General features: G+C 47.4%; 1 protein-coding gene across 1 annotated transcript in view; it reads right to left on the reverse strand.

Moving 5' to 3' along the window:
• Positions 1–6,593, reverse strand: part of LOC107107282 (chromosome unknown open reading frame, human C8orf74) — a 54,005-nt gene extending 47,412 nt beyond the window's left edge. Inside the window, exons 1-2 of the mRNA XM_015407912.1 lie at positions 6,546–6,593; positions 2,784–2,976 (exon numbers count right to left, since the gene is read on the reverse strand). Of these exons, the coding sequence (XP_015263398.1) occupies positions 2,784–2,976; positions 6,546–6,593 (241 nt within the window). The remainder of the gene's footprint in view (positions 1–2,783; positions 2,977–6,545) is intronic.
• Between the last annotated feature and the right edge of the window lie 12,757 nt (positions 6,594–19,350).

Here is a 19,350-nt window from a genome sequence, read left to right on the forward strand (position 1 = left end):
GGCTCTTCTGCCCTCCCAGGGCCGCAGCGCTCTGGCACTGGCCCTGGGGGGCGGCAGGGGGCTGCAGCGTGGCGAGCTGGGGGTGGGGCTTGCTGCCACCCCTCCGGCGCCTGGGCTCCCGGAGCAGCGCTCCAGCCCCAAAAGACCCCTGATCCTACTCTCCTTGACCTCATATTATGTATTTTATTTATAATTTCAAATTATAAACTGTCTTTCTCCGAGTTTACAGAGCTCAAGGTGGTTAACAACAGAAATTCTATATAATTTAAAATCCAAAGAATTAAAATAACTAAAAACATTTTCAGATGGCGCTAAGATCAGTTTACTAAATTGCATGACTGTCTTGCAAACAGATAAAGAAAAAGCAGGATGGGGGAAGGAAAGGGAGTGCCAGATAGGATGGTACGTACTGTCCTCAGCCAAAAGCCTGGTGGAACACTCTGCTTTGCAAGCCCTGCGGAACTGTGCCGGGTACCACAGGGCGCGGATGGTATTTTGCAGAGAGTTCTACTAGGTGGGAGCCAGGGCTGAAAAGGCCCCCCCTGGCTCTGATCTAGGACAGCCGGACATGTTTTGGGCTCGGGATCACCAGTAGGTTGTTTTCAGCAGAGTGTAAGGCTCTTCGGGGGACATACCAGCGGAGGCAGTCCCAAAGACATATGGGTCCCAGACCACTCAAGGCCTTAAAGGTCAGTACCAAAACCTTGAACTTTACCCAGTACTCCACTGGAGGCCAGTGCAGCTAACGCAGCAGAGGCTGAATATGTGCTGTCTGTGATGTCCCCGTTAGGACCCAAGCGGCTGCGTTCTGGACCAGCTGGAGTTTCCAGATCAGTCTCAAGGATAGGCCGGCGTAAAGCGAGTTACATTAATCCAATCTGGAGGTGACTGTTGGATGGATTACTGTGGCCAGGTCAGGGTGAGCCAGGAAGGGGGCCAGCGGCCTCACCTGGCGCAGCTGGTAAAAAGCTAGCATAAAACACCCATTTGGCAATGTTTGTGATCTGGGCCTCCATTGATAAGGAGGTGTCCAAGACCACACCCAAACTCCTGAAGGCTTGATCTGGTTTTAAAGGCACACCATCAAGAGTGGGAAAATGGCATTCCGATCCTGAATCTGAACACACACCTTAACAAGTCTGTAGTCCTTGCCTCTTTTAAGCAGCACTGGGATAACTCTCATTAGATGTTCCAGGAATAATTGAACACTAACTTACTGTTGGCTGTGTGCAAACCCAGCACTGAAAAATGCTAACAAAGGATGCATGCAGCCCACTGATGTACTAAGGAGAGGTCAGGTCAAACCCGTGTAGTTTTCCGGAATCCAACAAAATCACACGGACATTGTACGAAATTTCTATTTAACCTTAGTGGCCCTTTTCAGACATTACAGTCCCCATGTACTTGGAGGCCAGAAATTGCACACAAATCCTCCTGATATGTGAAGTTCCCATATTGTCTGAAAGAAGATGAAGAGAAGAGGAGACTGGACTTATACCCCGCCCTTCACTACCCAAAGGTGTCTCAGAGCGGCTTACAAACTCCTTTCCCTTCCCCTCCCCACAACAGACACCCTGTGAGGTAGGTGGAGCTGAGAGAGCTCTGACAAAAACTGCTCTTTTTCAAGAACAGCTCTTATCAGAACTACAGCTTTCCCAAGGTCATCCAGCCAGGTGTATGGAGGAGTGGGGCATCAAACCCAGTTCTCCCAGGTGAGAGTCCACGCATTTAACCACTACACCAAACAGGCAGTGAGCAGATTTTCAGTCTTGGTATACTTGAATCAGAACTCTGAAAAAAAATCAGGACTTTCTGTAGCATGTATAAAGACTGCTCACTAGGGTTGCCAACCTCCAGGTGGTTGCTGGAGACCTCCTGGGAATACAACAACAGTTCACCTGGAGAAAATGGCTGCTTTGGAAGGTGGACTCTACAGCATTGTACCTACTGAAGTCCCTCCCCTCCCCAAACCCCACCCTCCTCAGGCTCCACCCCCAAAATCTCCAATTATTTCCCAATCTGGAGCTGGCCACCCTACTGTACATGCATGCCAAATCCATGCACTATCTCTTTCAAACAGCATGGGAGTCTCAAATGTAGCAAATGCTCCCGATTTGCAAAGCTGACAGGCTCTTGTGGTGCACATCCATAACATCTCAAAAGGGCCACTTTGTTATGATAACCTAAGCATTGCTGAGTGGCTGAGCCATGACTCAGGAAATCCCATTTGTATCCTGCCTCTGCCATTTACCCTCTAAGCAAACTGCTCTCCCTTAGTCCCTGGCACCTGCACTGTGGAGATGATAACACTGGCCTAATTTGCAGGGTTGTTGCAAGGATTACCAGACGATAATGTACACACAGTGCTTTCGACACATCATACAAATCTTATGTCCTCATTCGGGAGGGCCGAGCTCCTCCTTACTCTGAGTTTATCAGACAGATGGTAGCCAAACTCCAGAGTGTCAGTCTCTGCTGACTCACCATGTTGCAAACCTCTGAGGCTCCAGAAAGACACAACATAATCTGTTGAACATATGAACAAATGAAACTACCTTATTCTGAATCAGACCCTTGGTCCTTCAAAGTCAATGCTGTCAACTCAGACAGGCAGTGGCTCTCCAGGGTCTCAGGCGAAGGTCTTTCTCATCACCTACTGCCTGGTCTTTTCAGCTGGAGGTGCTGGAGAGTGAACCTGGGGCCTTCTGCCTGCCAAGCCAATGTTCTATCACCTGATTCAGATTCAGAGTTAGGGGGAAAGGTTTCCACTTTATCAACCTTACCTTTGGTTTCATCCAGCAGTTCGACTGTCAGTTTCCCGACTTCTGCCACAGCCAGCCAGGGCAAGCCTTTCTCAGCAGCAAACACCAGACTGTGGTAGATGGTGTCGAGTTGGATGCTCCGACGCAAATCCCGGATTTCGTCAAACTCCTTCCATTCCAGCAGCACCCTCAGATACTGGCGCCCCAATTTCCGCTGGCAAAGGCAAGTGTCATTAACTCAGGCCTGGTTCAGTCACACAGGAGAATTAGGTGGGAATAATGCGGCAGAAGGCAAGAGACGCTGTAGGGTTGCCAACTCCAAATTGGAAAATTCCTGGAGATTTGGGAGCCTGCGGAGGATGGGATGTGGGGAAGGGAGGGTCCTCATTTGGGGATAATGGCATAGAGTCTACCCTCCAAAGCTGTCAGTTTCTCCAGGGGAACTAATCTCTATAATATGGGGGGCAGTTATAGTGCCGGAAGATCTCTATGCCCCATCTGGAGGTTGGCAACCCCAGAAGGTAGAGAATGGATTGAACCAACTCAGACTGCAGGTGACAGATTCCAGCTTGCATGTTCTTTTGCATAAAAACTTGAGGGCTGAATGGGAATTTGAACCCAGGTCTCACCAGCCAATACTCTAACCATTGCACCACACCATCTCTCTCTCTCTTTTTATGGTATTGTTTTATTGTTCTGTATCATTATGCTGTTTTATTGATAACATTAAGTATTGTATTGGTACATTTGAAAGCCACCTTGAGCTTGGGGGAAAGAAGAAGAAAAGCTGATTTTTATACTCTGCTTTTCTCTACCTTAAGGAGTGTCAAAGCAGCTTACAATTGCCTTCCCTTCCTCTTCCCGCAACAGGCACCTTGTGAGGCAGGTGGGGCTGAGAGAGTTCTAAGAGAACTGTGACTGGGCCAAGGTCACCCAGCAGGCTCCATGTGGAGGAGGAGTGAGGCATCAAACCCTGTTCTCCAAATTGGAGTCTTCTGCTCTTAACCACTACAACACATTGGCTCTGAAAAGGCAGCACAGAAATGTTTAAAATAAATAATAAATACATGCCCTTAGCTCACCTCTGTCCGGTTTCACACCCATTGACAGACAGTACAATCCTAAACAGGACTACAGGCTTCTAAGACCCTTGATTTCCATCAGCTTAGAGGGGGTGTAACTCTATTTAGGATTGCACTGTGAGTCCGTAACACCCAGGCTCCTGAGGAAGAGCCAGGAGGACTGTTCACAAATTACAGGGAACACACGTTCCTACTGCCTGTATGTGTGTACATCTGTTTGTAAGAAAGAGTCAACATGTGTTCATTTTACAAATGGGGACCAGAACCTGGATAAATGTCTGGTTTCACATCATGCATTCAGCTGTAGACGCAAATGTAACATGAGAATTACTCAATGCACATATAAAGAAAAGTCCCTGTACACAGATTGTCCATGTATTCACTGTAATTTGTGAACAGGGCTACTGAAACAACCCAGTTGCAAACTGAACCAAGCAGCCCCTGTGAGCACTACACAGCTTAGACCAAGGCCACAGTGACAGCTCACCCAGTGCCCACTGTAATAATGGTTGTGGTCTGGATAAACGTGCTAGCTCCAAGAAAGCCAGATAGGTTAGGAGCTTGCACCCAATATTCATATTTAATTCACCCAAAGGCTCAATTATTCTATAGAAAAGCAATATCTGCTATGCTCACAAATAACCCATAGACTGTCTCCATTGGCTTCAACAGTGGTAGCTTTGCATAAACGCTTTTATGACATATTTTACCCCTGACTGGGGCTTCCTTGTCTTGGAAAATCAAAGCCACAAAGCCTTTGTTAACATAGTGCTTCCTGCATACAACCTGACATGCCACATTTACCAGGGACAGTCCCCATTTTTTAGTATTCCCCCCTGTAAATCACTGTCCCTTTTTCTGACCTTTTTCGATAATAAAATATCGCTAGTTTGAGTTGCACAAGTTATCATCTTCCTTCCCCCAAGCTTCTGGCAATTAAGTTTGGATGGGTCTTGTCTAGGGTTGCCAGCTCTAGGCTTGGAAATACCTGTAGATTTTGGTGGTGGAGCCTGAGGAGGGTGGGGTTTGGGCAGGGGAGGGACTTCAGTGTGGTATAATGCCATAGAGCAGGGGTGTCAAACATGCGGCTCGGGGGCCGGATGAGGCCCCTGAAAGGCTTCTATCAGGCCCGCAGTGGAAGTGGCCATCTCCTGCTTACAGTTCTGTTGCGGCTGCTGCATCATAGCTTGCTTCACCAGACTCTCTTAATCACTCAGCCATTTCATGTTTTAACCAGGGTCCTAGACTCAGAACTCTGAGCATGAGATTTCTGTGGTGAATGTTGATATATCAAAAGTAGGTTTGCAGCTTACAGAGCTAATTTTTTGAGCATGTTTTTATTTTAAGTGGGGGAAAAAATCTTTGTGCTTGTGTCCTTTATAAAGTTTATATCTCCGCTACCTGGCATTATATTTTATGACACACATGGCCTGGCCCGACAAGGTCTCATTTATGTCAGATCCGGACCTAATAAAAAAGGAGTTTGACACCCCTGCCCTAGAGTCCGCCTTCCAAAGTGGCCATTTTCTCCAGGTGAACTGATCTCTGTTGCCTGGAGATTAGTTGTAATCCCAGGAGATCCCCAGCTACCACCTGGAGGTTGGCAACCCTAGTCTTGTCTATAGCACACATGTAAGCAAGTGAACACTAATATACCACAGTCTGCCATTAATACAGCATGTATGCTGCATTGAAGATGCCTCTTGCACAACAGTACTTCTTGGTATAAGAATTCCTGTTTTCATCTGTGGAGTGTGGGAGGTTATGTTCCTGTTTCCAGAACATTAATGTATAATTAAGGCCCAATACTTTATTTTTTTTACATTAAAAACAAGCCTCTTCTCCCCCATCAAGACACCCTAAGCTTGCTCTGAAAAAAAGGAAACAGAATATTTCATTGATCAAGTGGCTTTTAAAAATCAGGAATTCAAATTTTCTCTCTCTGTGTGTGGTGTTGGTTTCTACAACCAAATTCAAAACATGAGGATGCACATGAGTGCCTTAACTTAAAATCGAATTCTCCAAAGATCTTGGAAGACAGTTTGGGGCTGCCTAAATAGGGTAAAATCCATCCAATGCAGTTTTCCTCATTTTTACAACACTTTGATGAGAAAATCTTCTTTGCAGCTCTTAGATATACAGGAGCCTTTGCAGGATTTTGACTTGGGGTTTTCCAGGTCAGCCTCAGTTGCTAGGTGATTAAGATAAGAGCATGATGATGATGGTTATCCTGCTTCATCAGATTCAGGACGCTGGCAGAACCACTGATCACAGACACACAAAAATACATTTCAAAAAAAATCAGCAATAACCATATCAAAACACAGCAAGTCAGGCCTTTTAGTTTTGTGTTTTAAAAAATGTTGTACACAACTCTAGGCTTACTACTTGGCCTCTCCCCCCCCCCCCAACCAACATTCATCCACACTCACCAAACACCAAAATTGTTTCCCAAACTAAAAATCTCATTGGTATTTTAACCTCAAACAGTCCACTTCAAATAGCTCACAACCTGTATTCTAAGATGGGGATTCCACTTGCAAATTCAACCATTATCTTCTGCTCCAAGACTTTGTTTCACTTCTGCCTTTATTCTGGTTACGAGGAGAATGGAGCTTGGCAACGTATTTAAAATATTGTATTTCCGGGATTCTCCTCCCCTCCCTGTGGCAAGAATCAGTTCCAACTTTTTTGTTTTTACCTGCAGCTTAATGACGGTCTCAACGCCCTCAGCCGACAAGCTGGCCATCCTTTGCGGAGCTGGTTGCTAGGAGACGTTGGCTTGTGATGCACAACCATGGAATGGGGAAAGGGAAAGCTTCTGTTAGCTGAGCTCTCCCTTTCACGGCAGGGTGACCAAGGGAACATTGCAAAGCACATAAAGGCCACAATCATGTTTCAGGCCAGCACAGCTCCTGGTGGGTTTCAACACGCTCTGGTGATGTTTGGTTATGCTTTTATGCAGCTTGAGAAGCACAGGCCCCGGTCACACGGGCCGGATATCGCAGGGGGGGGCGTGGCTGTTTGCCCCAGAGCGAACTACCGTGTGACCGCCGGATCAAACGTCCCGCAGACGTCCCGTGGTTCCGGGGGAGGTGCTGATCATACGTCAATCCTGCGGCACGGCAAAGAAGCGGCGCGGCGGGGGTTGTATTTTTTTTAACCGAAGTGTGCGCATGCACCGTTGGGTGCTTGTGCGCATCCCGCGGAGACTTGGGGAAAAAACCCTTTTTGCGACGGGACATGGGCGGGCGCCGGATGCCACAAGCCAACACCGGAAACATGATCAGACGCCCACCCTTGCCCCGCGGTTTCCGGAAACTAGTACCTCGGAGGTACTAATTTTTTACAGCGCATCTTCGGCGGGAAGCCTCGGGTTCGCCATGGGAGCTCTACGCTTCCCAGATGTTGTGGTTTGATCGCGCCCGGAAAATCCGCCTATCTTCCATCTCTGTAGCGTGGCTAATGCTCTGTGTGACCGCAGCCACAGAACAGCAAATTCAGAAATGCCTTGAAAGAGAATTGATACCTGGCCACTTTTAAAAACCACCTCAGCAGTTCAAACCTCTGTGTGGAAACCAGGTGAACCTAGTGACATTTCAGAGCAATGTAAGGAGCTCAGCTAAACTGGCTTGGCATGTTGTGGGCACCATTCCAATTGAATGGAACAAAACCCAGTTTTTTCTCTCAGGAGGCCCACTTCTCACCAGCTTGTCAAAGGGCTTGGGGGGAAATGCCCTGTCCTTTTAACAAAAGAGAGGGCGCTTAACTATTTCCACGTGAGTCATTTTTTTCCTGATCCAAATCAGCCTGGGTTGCTTTTTTCCTCAGGAGAGAAAGCCGTTCAGGAAAAATTTTGATTGCACAAACAGCCTGCAAGAAGAAGCTTTCATCCCTTATCTCTAGAGCTGCCCACCTCCAGGTAGGGCCTGGAGATATCTGTAGGGTTGCCAGTTCTGGGGTGGGAAATACCTGGAGATTTGGGGGGGGGGGTGGAGCCTGACCACAGTATGGTTTGGGGAGGGGAGAGACTTCAATAGGGTACAATGCCACAGAGTCCACCCTCCAAAGCAGCCATTTTCTCCAGGTAAACTGATCTCTGTTGCCTGGAGAACAGTTGTAATTCCAGAAGATCTCCAGCCACCACCTTAGATACCCTGGAATTTCAACTGATCACCAGACGACTGAAATCAGTTAACCAGGAAAAAAGTGGCTGCTCTGGAGTGTGCCCTGTATGGGATTATACTTTGCCAGGATCCCTTTCCTCCCCAAACCCTGCCCTCCCCAGGCTCCTCCCCACAAATTTCTCCAGGAATTTCCCAGCCCAGAGTTGGTAACCCTACTGCTCTCTCCTATCCCACAGAGTTCTTAATTAGGCCTAAAGAGCTGGGTTCAAATCCCACCTCATTCATAAAATAAACTGGATGACCTTGGGGCCAGTCACTTTCGTTCAGAGGTTTTAAATATATCACTGCGGTGTCCTAACATTACAGTTAAAAAACATCTAATACTTTTTTATTTTTAAAAGGGAGGGTGTTAAGTCCGGTGCTTAACAAAATAGTCAGAGAGTGATTTCAGCAAAACTCAGGTTTATTTCAGCTCGACGATCACTTCTCTAACACGGTACAACTTCTGATAGCCCGAACAGCTTTTCCATTGCAGCTGCTCCGTATTTAAACATTCCGGGCTAATGTAGCCACTCCTACTATACAGTTATCAACCTATCAGGTTGAGCGAATAAGGACCAATCAGAGTCTTTCCCGCTTATATACATTTGAACCTGATTGGACGCATTAGTCTTGAACTTCAATCCTTGTTCAAGAGGAAGCTTAACATTGCTTCCTTATGAGATGTTTCACATTACATCTTAGGTATTCCTGGCAGCTTCAGAATACACTACAGAGGGAGATTATGTGCATGGAAAAATCCTTGTGCAGAGCCTCTATTTATGTGTCTTTAAAAATTATATCCCACCTTTCTGCTCTTACAAGGGCCGCCAAGGCGGCTAACAATTTAAAACGTATAGATAAAATTACACCGTAAAACCATTAAAATCAACCCGCCAACTAGGGTTGCCAACCTCCAGGGGATGGTTGGAGATCTCCTGGAATTATGACTAGGGATGCCTGCTCCCAGGTGTGGGTGGAGGATCCCCTGATTTTGTGGGCTCCTGCCCGCCGCCGGCCAGCTGGTGGGCTGGGGAAGCCCTGCCCCAAGCCTGCCCCAAGAATGGCCACCGGTGGCCACCCCTCTCCCTCCCCTCCTGTGAGATTTAAAGGGCCCTCCAGCTGATCGACGGGAGCACATGGCCCACTGATCAGCTGGAGGGCCCTTTAAATCTTGAAGGAGGGAAGGAGAGGGGCGGCCATTGGCCACATGCCTGAACTCCAGGCAGCACATTCGCTGCTTGAAGTTCAGGCACACATCCCCATCCCCCCCCCCGCCCCGCTTCTTGCAAACAGCATTTAAAGGGTGGTTATGTTACATTGGATTAATATGTTAATACAATTGCAACTATTTTCATAGTAATTTTTCATTGCATATTTTTTCATATCGTGATCTTTATTTCTGTGATGCTCTCGTTGTTAAACCTACAGGGATCTCCAGACTACAGAGATCAGTTCCCCTAGGCAAAAATGGCTGCTTTGGAAGGTGGACTCTATGGCCCTATGGACTGAATTGGGACTTCCTTCCAAGGCCCCCGTCACACAGGCCAGATAACACGGGGGTGAGGCGTGGATGTTTGCCCCGGAGCAAAATAAAGCGCGGTAGCCCGATCACACGGTCCCTCGAGTCTCCGCGCTTCGGCTGTTAGCTTGCGATCACACGGCGATGCTGCAGCATGGCAAAGAAGCGGTGTGGCAAGCGTTTCGCGTTGTGCGCATGTGCAGTTCCGTGGAGCAGCACTGCTGTCAGTTACATGTTTGTGCGCCTGCGCTTATGGAAAACATCCGGTTTGCGACGATGCCACGGGATACTAGCGCTCCCGCGGTCAGACGCCCACCCCTGCCCCGCGTTTTCTGGATACTAGTGCACTTTCCGAGGTAGTTTTTTACTGTGCATCTTCAGCAGGACGCGACAGGTTGGCCACAGGTGCGCTACACTTCCCAGATGTTGCGGTGTGATCGCGCACCGAAAATTTCTCCTGACATTCGTGTCTTTAGCTTGGCAACTTCTCTGTGTGAACAGGGCCCAAGTAGATCTTCTTAGGATTACTCCCTAAATGGTGAGTTGAGAAGTCCCAGGTTCAAATAATACTATTCTACCTTCCAGGGATGTTGATGTATTTGGAGTGCTCTGAATGATGAAAGCAGCATACAAATACCAAGTATTATTTTCTCCTTTTCTGGAAGCCATTTTTCACTCTTCCAAAACTGTATTTCCCCTTCCTGGCTGATAAAACTTGGTATTTAAAATCTTGGTTGTTGTTCTTTTCCATATTGAAGATCCACTGCCCTTTGGTCTTCTATGTACTATGTCCACAATGCTTTCTCTTATGCAAGGTCCAGATGCAGCAGCCCTGTTTGCCTAAAAGCGAAGAGGCCCCGCCCCAGGTCTTCTGGCTAATCAGGATTTCAGATTAACTAAGCTAATTATCTTGCAGGCCAAAAGAAACCCAGAGAGGCTGAGTATCACCCAAGCAACACCGGGTTGCTCAGCTGTAGCCTTCCCAGCACCTGGCAAGGTTTCCATGAGAGCCGGCCTCACTGGCACTCGTCCTGATGCCAGCTCCGGCTCCACCTTCATCTCCAGGGCCAGATAAAGAGAGAAAACAGGAAAGGGGATGGTCTCATCAGAGAGACTTCAGGTGGCTCTTGGCAGATGAAAGTCATCCCTCTTCCGGCAGATAAAGGCAACTGTCTTCTAGTGTGAGGAGGGAGGGCGGGGCACTGGCAATAAGACCTCCGCCTAAACTGGGGCTGCCCCCTGCAGGGCTCTAAAATAAGACCCCCGAAGAAAACGTGACCCTGGCCTGGATCGCCCAGGCTAGCCTGATCTCCTCAGAGCTTAAAAGCTAAGCAGGGTAGGCCCTGATTGGTATTTGGATGGGAGACCGCCAAGGAATACCAGGATTGGGACGCAGAGGTAGGCAATGGCAAACCACCTCCGAATGCCCCTTTCCTTGAAAACCCTACAGGGTCACAATAAGCTGGCTGCAACTTGATAGTGAGAGAGAGAGAGAGAGAGAGAGAGAGAGAGAGAGAGAGAGAGAGAGAGAGAGAGAATGGGTGTGTCAGAACATGAATATACTGTCCTGGGAATATATTAAAAGAAAGTTGCCCTTTGTAGTTATGGTGCATCTCTTCTATTCCATTACCAGTACTAAATAAGGAGTCGTTCCTTTAAATAAGGAATAGGTGGCAAGGTTAGCCTGGACATCAGTTAAAAATATGAGTCAAAGGTTATGTAATATATTACAATGACAGCATGGTCACCAGCAATGCTCCCTCTAAGCTGTGACTTGAGCGAGCGATTCGGCTACTGCAGAAATTAGTTTGCTTTGGAGCCATTCTTCCTGAGCGAAGACAAAAAATTTGCGAGCTGGAGGCTAAAAAACTGTGAGCCAGTTCACACTAACTCAGCTTAGAGGGAACACTGGTCACAAGTGTGGTAATGGGGCTGTGGTACAACATCTGAGGTACGGCATCTGCTTGGCATGCAGAAACTCCCAGATTCAATCCCCGGCATCTTCGCCACTTAAAAGGATCAGTAAGTAGATGATGTCATAAAGCTCCAGACTGAGATGCTGGAGAGTCGCTGCCAGACGGAGATGATCATGCTGATCTTGAGAGACCAATAGCCTGGCTCGGCAGAGGGCGGTGTCATGGGTTCATGGGCTCAGGAAACCCTGATTCAAATCTCTGCTGAGTGTCTTTGTGACATTCATTCTTTCTAAACCTTATCCACCTCACAGGATTGCTGTGAAAAACCAGATATCAGCTTCTTCAGAGGCTTAGCCCTGGCAGCAGGCCACATGTTGCTGCACCCTAGCAGCTTCTCATTGATTCTGAGCCTGCAGCCTAACACAGTAAAGGAAAATGAACCACACATTACGGGTCGTGGGAAGAGAAAGAGCGAAAACTGGTGACAGCTGACTGGTCTGCTGCTGTTGAATGGACAACAGCTTCTGAGCTGACTCACTACAGAACAGCAAGAGCAGTCTATCCTGGCAGAGCTTCTGTAGAGCAGCAGTTATGAGACTGAGCTACTTCCACCTTGAACTCACTAGCAGGTTTCAGGCAAGCCTCTTTTGCTCAGCCTCCCAACACCCCCATCTAATGGAGATGGTATTGACCTACCTTGCAGGGTTGTCATTGGAATTGTAAGATAATGCACATGAAATGCTATAAATGTTCTGTCACACCATATAGGCTGCCTTTAAACTTCTACATTTCAGCAGATGTACCACCACCACCCCGCCCCCCCGCCACCAAGGCCCTCAATAGGGGATTCCCTTCTGTTTGGGGACCATAGTTTCCATCTTTGATTTTTTTAAAAAAAATACTTCGCCGCTAGGTAGGGAAGAAGGCAGCTTTTGCCTGGTATGGGGAGGAGTCTGTAACATCTAGGTAGATCAAAGCGTGGAGCTTGGTATTTGCAGCTGGGTGGAGGGGGCAATGCTCCCTCTAAGCTGTGGAGTCTTGTGAGCAAAAATTCTAGTTTGTGAACTACTGGCATTAAAGTTGCGAAAAAGCCATTTGGCTACGGCATAAATTAGTTTGCTCCGGAGCCATCCTTCCTGAGCTAAGACGAAAATATGTGAGCTGGAGGCTACAAAACTGTGAGCTAGCTCACACTAACTCAGCTTAGAGGGAACACTGGGGGACACTTGGCAGATTTTGATGCATCAAGGGATACAGCTAGGAGAATCGGGGTGCACAGTTAAATGGGAGGAAATGTGGTGGTTAACCAACAAAATACCCAATAAGGAACCAGCAGCAAAAATATGTGTTAGAGGAGGGAGATTTTTTTTTCTGATGAAAATTGTGAACAAATGCCACAAACTCCTTCCATCATCAAAGAGCAGGCACATTGGGACATGTTTTCTTCGAGATGTAGACGTGCTGACTCAGCAGATCCTCTCCCTGGGGCTGAGCACAGCCTAGCAGCACATGGTGAGAAGATATCTACTGAACCCAATAAATGTTTAACTAATCACTCTAACTCCTCATAAAGGACCACATGGGATAGTTGTAAAGCACAAACACTGCATTTATATAGCACTTCAAACTGTTTAAAGTGCTTTACATAGATTTTGGGGCTGGGGGTAGTCCCTACAACAACTGCAAGATATGTTGATACAATTATACTCACATTGTGCCTTTTGTGGGGGAAGGGGGCTGACAGAAATCCTGTGTTGGCTCCCACTAGCTTCCTGACGGGGAACAAGCAACTGACCACTCATAAAAAACAAATGATCATAGGACCTGCGTGTTCAAAAACCACTGGTTGAGATTAGTGGGAAAACTGGATGATGCCAACTCAGCGTTTTATCTGAGGCCACCTAGTGATTGCTTATCTGATAACTATATTGCTAAGGGGAAACATGACAGCTTTCCTTCAATTCTCCTGCAAGTCCCATGGAGACAATCTGAGGTCACAGCCAGCGGTACAGTAATCACCAATGGACCGTGTCCTGACTCTTGCAGGAGTGATTCAGAACAGTAGGTAAAGGTAAAGGTTCCCTTGCTCGAAAGCCAGTCGAATCCGACTCTAACTCCTCATCTCAGTGCTCATCTCAGTTTCAAAGCCGAAGAGCCAGCACTGTCCGAAGACGTTTCCGTGGTCGTGGCCGGCATGACTAAACACCAAGGCGCAGGGAACGCTGTTACCTTCCCACTGAAGTGGTACCTATTTATCTACTTGCAATTTCTTGCTTTCGAACTGCTAGGTTGGCAGGAGCTGGAACTAGAGACGGGAGCTCACTCCGTCTTGCGGCACCCAGGTCTCGAACTGCTGAACTACTGACCTTCCACAGCCTGCAGTTCAGCATCTTAACCACTTGAGCCACCGCAGCTCCCTTCAAAACAGTGCATCCCTTTAAAGTAGGATTGTTAGCCTATAGGTGGGGCCTGGAGACCTCCCAAAATTACAACTGTGGAACTGACAAAGGGAATAATGATCTAATCTCCATGTTAATCTAATTTTACTGTGCCTATAACCATATATACATATAGCCATCGTTTGAATATTAGGATTTAATAAGCCTCCCCAAGGCTCCACCCTCCAGATCTCCAGGAATTCCTCAACCCAGTGTTGGTAACCGTACTTTGAAGACACAGAGGCCCAATTTCCCACACAAAAAAGGGCATCCCACTCATGCCTGTCATGAGGGTAATGTTCTTCATAACCTCATTATGCTCCTGCTTTGCAGATGGTGGCCGTCCCTAAGCAGCTTTTGTGCTCACCCTAATCCTATTCAGAGTGGCTTCCTCCAGGGAAACAGCCCTCAGCTTTCCTTCCCTATTTGTAGGAGAAACAGTTCTTGTCTCATGTGAAGCAACATTTCCAGAACCTCCATTGGGAAAAGTGAATGGGTCGTCCTCCGTAAACTCAAATGGTGTGAAAAACAGGCTTATCTGTCAAAAAATCTGGATTTTCTATGTCTTTGTTTGGAAGAGGGGGGAAAGGCCTTGGTTTTGACTGGGGGCTGAGCAGAGCGATGTTTTTGTGGACCACTTTTGTTGTGGTAAGTAAGGATTTCATTATAACTTGTCATTATGTCCCACTACAGTCAATGGGACCTGTAACCTACAACTTCTTTCCTCATTCTTTAAAAAAGTCCTTGGTGAAGTTTCAGCATGGGAACCTGTTTTATGATTGTTCTCTTGATATCTTGGAATGCATGTTTTGCTGGTCTATTTTGTGTTGTTTTTTGTTGTTTCCACTGTTTCTTTTGTCTTAATATCTTCCATTTTGATCTTAGTCTTATTGATTTTATACATTTAACTAGGAATAAGGCCCGTTGTGTAAATAAATACAGTGAGCTCTAGAAAGAGGTTCTGGGAGAGTGCCAAGGCCTTGGGCACTCAGCGTCAATTTGCTGTGGACCTCCTCAAACCCCACCCTCTCTAGGCTCCACCCCTGAAATCCCCAGGAATTTTCCAACCTGGATTTGGCAACCCCATCCCCTTCCCAGCTAACCATCAACCTATCATTATCTGCCCCTCTGACTGCAGCTGATTTCTGCCCTCCCTCCTGTAGATCAGTTGTATTTCTGAGTGATCTCCACCCTTTACCTGGAGATTGGCAACAATGGTTCCCCAGGAGAAAAAGTCTGGTTTGGAGGGTGGAGTCTATGGCATTGTACCTGTCTGAGGTCCAACCCCTCCTCAAACCTCACCCTTCCCAGGTTCCACCCCTCAAATCTCCAGGAATTTCCCAACCTGGAGTTGGCAACCCTATCTCGTTCCCAGCCAAGCATCAACCTGCCATTATCTGCCCCTCTGATTTCAGCTTTCCATCTCCCCCCCCCCGGAGATCAGTTGTAATTCTGAGTGATCTCCAGTCCTCACCTGGAGATTGGCAACAATTGTTCCCCAGGAGAAAAAGTCTGGTTTCGAGGGTGAAGTCTATGGTATTGTACTTGTCTGAGGTCCCACCCCTCCTCAAACCTCACCCACTCCAGGTTCCATCCCTCAAATCTCCAGGAATTTCCCACCTGGACTTGGCAACCCTATCGCCCTCCCAGCCAATCCTCAACCTACCTTTATTTTCCCTCATTCGTCAGCTTTCCATCTTCCCACCCCACCTGCAGCCTCTACCCAGGAGGAAAAGTAGTCTTTCTCTGCAATGGGGACCAAAGCAGCTTACATTATTCTCCTTCCCCCGTTTGACTTGTACAACAACCCTGTGAGGTAGGTTAGGCTGAAAGTCTGTGACTGGTCCAAAATCACCCACTCAGCTTCCACAGCAAGAACCTGGATCTAGCAGAACCTGCTCTGAAGCACTGACTGCTAAGCCTAGGGTAGCAAACCTCCAGGTGGAGCAACGCGTAGTGAAGCCAGCCTCCAGATCGCCAGGTATCACAACTGAACTCCAGACAACAGACCCCCCCCCGGAGGAAATAACTGCTTTGGAAGGTGGGATTTATGGCATTCTGTTCAGCTGAGGCCTCTCCCCTCCCCAAACCCTGGCTTCCATAGACTCTACCAGAAAATCTCCAGGAATCTCCCTACCTGGAGCTGGCAACCCCAGTCAAGACTGGCTGCAATGAGTTCCTCATAAAGCCCTGTGAAAGGTTTCCTTCCTTTGTCTGAACCAAGCTTGGTTGCCTACTGTGGTGAAACGTGCTCCAGTTTACAACTCAGCTGGATGGGCTGGAGTCTATATTGATGCTGCCCTGCCCCTTGGGACAGTCCATCTTTTCCCACACTTTTTGGCCTTGGGGCAGCTGGGAACTGTAGGCCAGCAGATGAGGAGCCCCCATTCAGCCCAGTGAGTGACACCCCTGCAGGCCCCTCTCTGGAACTACAGCTCAATTAAACCTTATGGGGTAACATTTTAAACAACCAACCACAGATGGCAGCCATCTTTCAAACACAGGTAACTGCCATTTCATTACACCTACCAACAGCCATTGAGGGGAAAGTTAGTCCCACATGGGAGGCAAGCAGGAAAAGCGTCTTCGTCCTGAGAGAAAGCCGTTTGCCAGTAATTCTGACAGGGCACAGTGGTTGAAGGGGGAGTGGGCGGGGAAGAGGAGCACTCAGCCAATGGCATGCAAGTACTCTTGAGTGGCACCTGACGGGCCAATGGCTGAGGGAGGGCATGGAATGTTGCCACTTGAAAATAGAATTATTATATAGGAGAGATATAAGCCACTTTGAACTGAAATAAGGAGTAGCGGCTAATAAGTACACTCTTTACAAATTCATATTAAATGTTAGGCTCTCATATAAAAATAAGCTGTGGAGGGACATCTAATTTGACTTCAGTCCTAATACTGATGCTTAATTGATTTGTTGGTTGAAATTCCCATCAGGGAAAGCAAAGTTCCCAAAGGGAATATCTGATATCTGACATCAATTATGGCATTCTGAGAATCACAGTTTTTTGAAAAAATGCTTCTAGAACCCATGGTTGGGTTCATTCTAATTCATTCTGGATATAGAACATAAATTTCTTACAGTGCATTCCTATGCAAAGTTACACCTTTCTAAGCCCATTGACTTCAATGGATTTCAAAGAGTATAATTTTGTATAGGATTGCATTGTGTGGCACACAATCTGATGTTGGTGGTATGTGATACAAAATACATACAGTTCTAGGGATCACATATTAAGATCATTTCATAAAAGAGTAGAGCATGTGTTCTCAACCATCTCACCCTGTGTTGACTTTCAGATGCTTCCGTCTGTGTTATGTGTATGCTCCAGCACTGAACAAATTCAGTTTAAACTTGGCTTTTACCACGTCACAGTTGACCTACATTTAGGGTGGTATGTAATTCCATGCCAAAAGCCAAATTCAGCCCAGAAGAGTGCGTAGAACCAACCATTTGACACAGCTGGACCTTTTTCTGCAGTTGCCATGGGGATATGAGAACTTGACCCTGCATGTGAATGCATCTATAGAAGTGGAAAAGAAACACTGCAATTATCTACAGACAACCTTGAAATAAAATAAACTCAAGGTGGCAGTAGGTAGAAGGGTTGATCCAGGCTAAAAGGAAGTGGCAGTCACCGCATTAGTAGCCATGGATACGTTTGCCTTGGCCCCTTCTGTCAAATGAGCAGCATTGGTCAGGGCTGGAAAGGTTCCAGTGAGGGAGGAAGGGCAGCAAGGTAGCCACTTAAGCAAGCTATGGCTTTTGCAAGCAGGCATTTGCTGTGTGCTGCTGACCCACCCACATTCCTGTGAGATATCACAACATTGGCCAGTTGAAGAAGAAGAGTTGGTTTTTATACCCCACTCTGAAGGCGTCTCAGAGCAGCTTACAATCATCTCCCTTCCTTTCCCCACAACAGACCCCCTTGTGAGGCAGGTGGGGCTGAGAAAGTTCTGAGAGAACTGTGACTGACCCAAGGTCACCCGGCTGGCTTCATGTGGAGGAGGAGTCGGGAATCAAACCCGGTTTTCCAAATTAGAGGCCACTGCTCTTGACCTCTGTATCAAACTGGCTCTGCTTTTAAAGAGCCATGCAGGAATTTTTGGGGTTTTTTAGGTTCCTCAGACTGGCTGGTAGAGGGAACGTTTTTTGCCTGCTTCATGATGTCACTAAAGTGGGAGATGTTAAAAATTAATTAGGCCTCATCTCTGACTGGTTAGGCCATAACTAGTTGGCAGCAATAGGGTGAGTTGTGATTTGTCGGGATTTGTCGGGATACTCAGCAAGGACCCTGAGGCATCGGGTGTTGCATTATGGCTGAGTGAGTTGGGATAGACCGTCTTTGGGGCTGAGCAGCATCATTCCAAACTTGGCTTACAGCACATTAGGGGAATGGGATGAGGCTTGACACCTCTCAGCACATTGGATGTGCAGGCAAGGATAAGCAAGGCCAGTGAAATTGCTGGCCAAGTTTGGAGCCAGGGTGGATCTGACCAACAAAGGCAGCCATTGGCAGGCTGCCAAGCGCATCCCACCCTTAAAATATTTTAGCACATTTTAATAAATTATGACATTGATCAGTCATTTAAATAAACCCACATTGCTGTCTCATGTCCTTATTGGGTGGGGGGTGTCTGGTCACACATGCAGCAAGCCATGGTTGTCCCCTAAATCCAAGACAAATTTTGCCCATGTCTGTGCTGGGCAAGTGATGTCTAGACACCACTTGTCAAAGGTTGATTAAAGGAGAAGCCCATAGGAAATGCCCGTATCCTTTGAGAATAGTGAAGGGTTGGTTTAATCCCCCCACCCATTTTTCTGCCTGAGTGGAGGGTCTTTAGGGTCTCCTGCTACTCACCCCATCTATTTCTGTCCTTCGTTGGTTGTGTGTGGACTTATTATGAGAAACAAGGTTTGCATAGAGCAGGGATAGGGCTGCCAGTCCTCAGGTCCCAGTGGGGGTTCCCCTGACTTTTAGGGCTTCTGTCTGCTATTGGCTAGCTGGCCAGCAGGGGGAACCTTGTCCCCAGCAATGTCCCTGACATGATGACATCACCCAGAAGTGTCATGTCAGGGACATTGCACAGTGATGCTCTGGTCTGAGGGCAAAACTCTGGTTTGAAGCCAGTTTTACCATAGAGTTTTGCTCAAAAACAAGAGCATTGCTGCACAACATCTCCAGAGTGATGATGTCACTTCCAGGTGATGTCATCACATCAAGGACATCCTGGAATGCCTCCCAAATCCCCCCACTGGCAAAAGGAGGAGACCTGGCAACCCTAGGCAGGGATCTGTTACAGGGCAGGGGGAGGGGTAACTTGTACTGATGAAGAGCAGGAAGGGTCAAAGAACAACAACTTCCAAATTGCAGCACCTCCTATTTCCCATTCTCTGGTAGGAAGATAAGTTTTCCCTGGGAGTGAGCCCCCCTGGACAGACCTGAGTAGGATTCTG

The sequence above is a fragment of the Gekko japonicus genome, unplaced genomic scaffold (assembly GCF_001447785.1).
Source record: "Gekko japonicus isolate JY-2015 unplaced genomic scaffold, Gekko_japonicus_V1.1 scaffold7, whole genome shotgun sequence".
Lineage (NCBI taxonomy): Eukaryota > Metazoa > Chordata > Lepidosauria > Squamata > Gekkonidae > Gekko > Gekko japonicus.